At 45.2% G+C, this 6,584-nt stretch overlaps 2 protein-coding genes across 2 annotated transcripts; one reads left to right on the top strand and one right to left on the bottom strand.

Annotated features, from left to right (window-relative positions):
* Positions 1–589: 589 nt before the first annotated feature.
* On the top strand, positions 590–1,277 carry BDV38DRAFT_288656 (EF-hand domain-containing protein; the record flags this gene model as incomplete). The annotated part of the gene is made up of 6 exons (XM_032061076.1): positions 590–600; positions 682–790; positions 851–904; positions 971–986; positions 1,045–1,170; positions 1,237–1,277. 6 exons carry the CDS (start codon positions 590–592, stop codon positions 1,275–1,277), a joined length of 357 nt encoding a protein of 118 aa, XP_031907566.1.
* A 2,025-nt stretch (positions 1,278–3,302) lies between these two features.
* On the bottom strand, positions 3,303–6,254 carry BDV38DRAFT_290111 (ankyrin repeat-containing domain protein). The gene is made up of 7 exons (XM_032061407.1): positions 4,841–6,254; positions 4,417–4,684; positions 4,099–4,347; positions 3,952–4,032; positions 3,874–3,903; positions 3,704–3,826; positions 3,303–3,652 (listed from the first exon to the last, which is right to left on the bottom strand). Exons 1-7 carry the CDS (start codon positions 6,244–6,246, stop codon positions 3,551–3,553), a joined length of 2,259 nt encoding a protein of 752 aa, XP_031907565.1. The 5' UTR covers positions 6,247–6,254; the 3' UTR covers positions 3,303–3,550.
* Positions 6,255–6,584: the final 330 nt, after the last annotated feature.

Below are 6,584 nucleotides of genomic sequence, written 5' to 3'. Positions count from 1 at the left end.
CCAACCGCCCAATCCGTCATGATCAATGTAGGCTCGCCTCGGCGAGGTGTAGTTGCCCCCAGTCACTGAGCGGAGCGATACCGTGGTTCAAATCATTTGCCATCAATCGGTCGATTGATCGTCGGAACTTTTATTTACACTAAAGCTGCACTGTTGTATGCCGATACCCCTCACTTCAGCTGGCTACAGCTTCATTAGGGGTCTTGGACACGTCGACCATTGGTTCGCTCTTACATCCACTACTACCCTGGATACCACAACGGAGAATCTCAGATTCGATGATCCTTTAGAACACCGAATTATTATTCCCTTGCTTCTATCGCTTAGGACATCTGCCCCGCAACAAAAGACCAGCTCAGATGCAGATCGTTCCCATAACCGATATGCTCAGCCTCCTCGGCAAAGTTTACACTAATTCAGTGACCATCAACCCATCATTGGCAGCACGTCTTTGACCAGACCTGCAGTGAACTTGCTGGCGGAGGGGCTACGGTCTCCACTGGTGAACTTGTATGTACGATCGGGTACTTGCCGACTTCGCATGACGCGCTTCATCTAGCAATACGGCACACACGTAATTGGTCCAATAATGCCTCAAGAGTGATGAATCCAGAATAGTTATAGGAGTTCCATTTATTGGATGAAGCTAATGCCATAAATCATAGTCACATGTCTGGCCAGGCTATATAATGCGGGTTGTCGCGCAAATCCCAACAAAGACCTGGTGAAACACCGCAGTCCTCCAAGTGAGATAATACCATCCAGAACACAAGACATAAAAGACAAAATGGTAAGATCATACCCAGTCATACTTCCTTATTTAGTCTAACATGCCATACCTATACGACAGGGCCGCTACTCACGTGAAGAGATTAACCATTGGAGGGAAAAGTTCAGGGAGATTGTGAGTGTATACAAGTTTGAAGTGACCAATCCACGCAACTGTTGCTAATTTCATTAAATTTAAAAGAACACCAACGGTGACCGTAAGTGCCTTCGCTATAGAACTACTGACTCACACGACTCATTTACTATACCAATTAGGTTATATCGAACCTAAAGAGCTTATTGCAGCTGCTCAAAAACACGGTCTTGATATGAGCGACGAGGAGGCCGAATTATGGATTAACGAGCTGGATGAGAATCACGATGGTAAAGTCTCATTTAGCGGTATGTTACTCTTGGAATCCCAACTAGCATTCAACCTTGGTTGCTTGTACTTACTGCAATGGATAGAGTTCATTAAAGCGTTCGGAGAAAGAATGCAGAATAAGTGATCTAGGATCCTATTCTTATATTACGTTTCTCTGCAGGCATTACTATTGAATCAAGCACTTAGTCCAGTCGGCAGTTTTGAAGTATCAGTACTGGCCTATGGCTATTGTAGCTGACGTGTTAAAGTCTCTATGAAGAAATCAGTTGATGCATCATTTGAGGGTTTATATTCAAGTAGTTCTAGTACTAAGGGCTGAATCAAGCCTGGAGGCCGATTTAGGGGTTTGGGGAGGGTTACATGGATTCCCCGATAGACTCTGAATATTGGCTAGGATGTAGTAGAAATAGCCGCGTCAACGCATTCCTGGACACTTTGTAGATATATGCATGAATTTGTAAAACGTATGAACGAAGTTTACAAAGCAAATACCCCTAATAGACCAGGGCAGGGGTAAAGATTGATATGCGATCCGAAAGAAAGGTAAGGATGTAACAGGCTGACCTAGTTGATACCCTCTGTTCTGAATTAGAATATTACTTACTATAGCTTCACACCAGCTAAACCTTGAAGTGTACACCAGTAAATTCAAAAGACGACATTCAATCACGGGATAAGAACCTTCGCTCTTATTGGATTGACAGAAATGGGTACTGATACTTCAATTCTCTGACATATACCCGCTAGGGCTACGGTTTCCGCTTGCCGTTATTGCGCGGGGTCTAATCGTGCCTTAGAATGGGACCCAGAATAATTCTACGGATTTTACATAGAATCTATTGGAGAAATTCACAAACCATAACAAGAGCCATATACTGGCCAGGATATATAAGGTGTGGTTATCGCACAATTTCAAACATGCTCTGGTGCCATCCATAAAAACCACAGACTACCAGTGAAGTGAGACGACTTCAAGCAATATGTAAGCGCGTATAAGTGACCCTTCTACATTGCTACTGATTTCATTGAATATAAAACAATACCGAGAGTAACCCCGAGTTGGGCCATGCAGACCATAGGTACCCTCTCTAAAGAACCACAGTCTCCAATGGCTCATGCATTACAAATGAGTTTGCTGAAAAGTCCGAGAACAAACATGAGCCCAAGAAGGATGCATAGTTGGGGATAACTGAGAGACAGACGATGGCATTGAATCCCATTCTTGTTATAGGTTTCCAGACAGGTTTAACCTTTTAACGTTGAGCAGTCGACCAAGGAAGCATTCTTATGGTACTTTCACTGGTTTTATAACCATTGTAGCTGTACTAGCAACTCTACGTTGATATCAACTAAGAATCATACAGCTCAAGCCCCCATGTCCAGCGCTTATAGTCAAGTATTATAACCCTTTAGGGTTAGAACCATAACTGGAGTATAAAACTCTCGAGAGCCCGAGCCGGCAACGGGCTCTTCAAGAACCAGAGAAACAGAACTTCCGAACCTGAAATCTACCTCTGGTCTTTGCCAAACCCAGGTGACCAGTGGGGAGGCTTGGGGAGTGCTTTGTGGGTTCCCAATTAACTCTTACGATTCGCAAGGATGTAGCTATTGGTAGTATTCTGGACTGGGAGTTTTGGTCCTTTATATACGATGTTGAGATGATTACTATGACACATCCATTTGATTGTCGAAAGGTATAGTGGCCATTGATGAATAGTTATTTATTTACTATTTGATGGCTAGCGACTCTCTAATTACCAGTGATTGGGTCGAGGTGTTCGCTAATCGGTTACTAGTTCGGGTAGAACGATGAACAGTGTATCTTAAGAGTATAATAATCTCCTATATCTACAAAATATTAGTACCTAATAACTCCCTACCCATCTTAGCCTACAACCGCTACTCAAATACCAAAATAAATTTTCTTTCAAGGTATACCTTATATAGGAATTTTAGGGAAATCTTCGAATAGCTGGGATTGTAGAATATAAAAACGTTACAAGGTAAAGACTTCAACAGTCTAACATTACATCAACAGATAAGAATACCATGTGGCCTTTTCAATTATTATGTTCGATATAACTCTATTCATTTAAAGTATACTAGATTAGCTCTTCGAACATGGACAATGAGCTCTTGTAGACATCTAGATGCAGATTGTGAGAAGGTTTGGGGCCTGTAAAGCAGCCAGTCATAACAAAGCAGGTCAGTGGTAGAAAGAATCCACCCAAAGATCTATAGAGTCTAGGAGGTAAAGGAATGCTGATGGCAACAAGAAATGCCATACATAATGGTCTGTGACGACAAGTTCAAAACATAGGTTGCACGTTGGCCGTGGAACATGGTCAGGGAATACTGTAGCTACTATTATAGCTCAGCTCACTACAGGTTAGGCGGCTAATGCTGCAACGATCTGCTCAACGGCCTCATATTTTGCTCGAGGGAGTAAGGCCTTTGTTTTGGTTGTGTCCATACCCTTTGCTCTAGCCATGTTTCAAGCTGGCGACGGTTAGCATCTTTCGAGCTTCAGCAATTCAAATGGTAACTAACTCGTGTGAATCTGGTACCAATCCAAGTGAATACCGTGAGAAATGTCAGGGAACCTCCGATTATGAGAAACCACCACCACCTCGGGTCATCTTTGAGGATGTCTACGTTCATTCCTAGAAGACTCTATATAGGTTAGGCAATAGTATGGCATCAGTGTTCATGGTACCTACAGAGGCAAACATTAGAGGGAGGAATATGAACTAGGCTTGTCAGTCAGCGTCCAAGTGAGCTGGAGTTCATTACCTTACCGTGATCCAGCTAATCCGCTTCATGCTTGCGGCTAGACTAGTCGATCGGTGAGCTTCATTGATTGACACCCATGCAAATTCCTGCGCAATATCGTATCACAGTTAGATCCTCAGCACCACCGCGCAGCGAAGGAAATAACCGCTTACCACTTGAAGCAAGTCCCTAATCCCCTGTTCCATTTTATCGATCTGACATGAAACATCATGCTCAAAAGTAGTGATAATCTTACCCATGTACTCGCTGAGCTGGCGACTTTCGGTGAATGTTTGGTACTGTGCGACGAATTCCTTCGCCTGGTTGAGTTGATCTTCTAGCATCCATTGCATTTGGGTCCATCTTTGCATATTTCCCGCTATAGCGTCAATTAGGAAGTCGTCTTTTCCAGCAGCGGCCAGCTGATACGATCGCTACCAGACCAGTCAACTTCTGTGCCCTCAGCAACATCTGCTCGCTCGCCTGCTTACCAAGTGCCCAAGGTTTCTCCTTTCATCTCGACAGAAGGTTATCCAGTCGTCCTTCCATGTTTGCATGAAAAGCTCAATAAGCTCCAAGTCGCTTTGCGGGGTCCAGCCAAATGGCAGATTGCTGAAGTAGTGAATTGTTTTCGGAGGGGCTTCAAGTACCGACCATTCAATTGTTCGGACGCGATGGTGTTCGCCACTGTTGTCGTCCAGCGAGTCCTGGGGGGCCTTCATGTTCTGGAAATGCATGACGATGGACAGACTAAACGTCCTGCACGGACTTCTGTTGCCCAGAGAAAACCTTAATTCGTTGGGGAGATTGTCCATCTGGCAATACGTGTTCCATGTCTGGTTCTCTCGAAAGAGTCTGATGACAGATGGAAGGTAATCAGCTAAGATGATATACATAGAGGCAAGTTCAACTCACATCAGATGACTCTCGTCCGGGCTCTTTGTCAGTTTTCTCATTTTTTGGTCGAATGTGTCCTCCGGAATCCACTCTACAGCCTGTCGCCCGTCTTTATACGTCATTATATCCACGGCGATGCTCTGCTGGATGTTGCTTGAGTACTGCGCGAAGTCATCATCATCGTCCTCGATCTCTAGAATTCGAGCACGTTTGCCGAGTAGAGTGGCAACTGCGGTGCGATCACGCTCCTGGATTGTCATTTCCATTACTGGTATAGAGGAATACCCATCCCAGTTCGCTTTATTCAGACCCACTAGAGGTTCAGCCGCTCTCAATGTGCTACAGGGTCCAAACCAATCGCTACTTCTCAGCCCCTGCGTACTTGCTTTGTAGTCTAAGAGGAGTCTCACGGTCGGCCGGTCACTTTGCTGGAGGGCCATCCTCATGAGAGGGATTGCACTGTACGTATCTTCCTCCTTTAGATTGGACTTGTATCGCTCTAAGAACAGTTTTAATAGACGGGATCGACCTTCTCGTATTAGGAGATGCAGTGACACGCAGTCCTTTTTCGTTCTCTCCGGGTCTACCCCAGACATAAGTATGTCGGCAATTTCGTAGTGTTTCCACTCCAAAGCATAGATAAGCGGCGTTTTCCTATGGCGATCAATCGAGTTCGGGTCCGTCCACTTCGTTCGGAGCAATTCCTGCACCAGCTGCTGGTCGCCTCGCTCACAAGCCCAGGCCAGGAATGTTCGTCGCTTCTTGGTAACAGGTTCTATGCTTGATTTGGGGCCAAGAATTGAACACCACCGCTGGAAGTCCACCGAGTCTTTGGCAATTTCTCGATCAGTTGGATTAGTTCGGTCTGTATGGTTTAGAAACCACCACAAGGGTATCTGGCCCTCATTATCACGGATCTCCACATCGGCACCATGGTTAACCAATGTCTCCACTATGTGTAAATGTGAGTTTTCAGCAGCCCAAGATACCGGTGTCCGACCGCGTTTGTCTCTACTGTTAGAATCCGCACCGCCGTCAACCAAAAGTCGCTCGACAAGCAAGCTATGTCCCCTCTCAGCAGCTCGAGATAATGGCGTGCGGCCCCATTTGTCTGGGAGGTCCGGTAGAGCACCCTTTTGCAAGAGTAGACGCACCATCTCATGATCACCTGCCTTTGCCGCCCAGTGCACGGGTGTTTCTCCCGTATGATCTCCGAGGTCGGGGTCAGCGCCTCTAGCAATGAGGAGGTCAAACAGAACTTCTGCATTGAGATGATTTGGGAGATCTTGCTTTGAATCGAGTGAAACAGCTCGGGAGAAGATCGTTCGGCCCGTCCGGTCTTGTATATCAGGGGATACGCCATCGAGGAGAGATTGTGCAGCATTGATGTGACCTCGCTCAATAGCTTGCATGATATCTGCCATGCGGAGCTCATCCAGTACTTGACGCGTGGCGTTCGTGACATTGTGCATTTTAATTGACCTTGAACCGTCAATTGTCCAATTTTAGAATTTTGGAAGGATATAAGCCAAAACTTTAATGTCAGGTATTTATACCTTTCTGTTTTGGTTTAGTTCCAATCTATTCCCCGCATAATTCATTCCCTCAGCCATTGATTATTGACGCGATCGATGGTCAGAAGTGAGATGATCATCCGTCAGTCTGGCCCTAAACATACTTGTTCTAATTGAGCTTAGCAGCTCACGTGCATAAATATTTTAATTGCGGGATATATCTTCTTAGGCTCTTATCGATTAAGATA

Source organism: Aspergillus pseudotamarii (assembly GCF_009193445.1).
Source record: "Aspergillus pseudotamarii strain CBS 117625 unplaced genomic scaffold BDV38scaffold_108, whole genome shotgun sequence".
NCBI classification, from domain to species: Eukaryota; Fungi; Ascomycota; class Eurotiomycetes; order Eurotiales; family Aspergillaceae; genus Aspergillus; species Aspergillus pseudotamarii.
Note: the sequence above shows the minus strand (reverse complement) of the source record. Positions and strands in the feature narration are given on the sequence as shown.

Excerpts from the sequence above, each read along its gene's own strand:
- BDV38DRAFT_290111 (XM_032061407.1), bottom strand. The coding sequence starts at position 6,246 with ATGGCAGATATCATGCAAGCTATTGAGCGAGGTCACATCAATGCTGCA. Across the intron at positions 4,348-4,416 it reads GGAGAAACCTTGGGCACTTG|CTGGCCGCTGCTGGAAAAGA; the intron begins GTAAGCAGGCGA and ends CGATCGTATCAG. Across the intron at positions 3,653-3,703 it reads TTGGTACCAGATTCACACGA|CTTGAAACATGGCTAGAGCA; the intron begins GTTAGTTACCAT and ends AACCGTCGCCAG.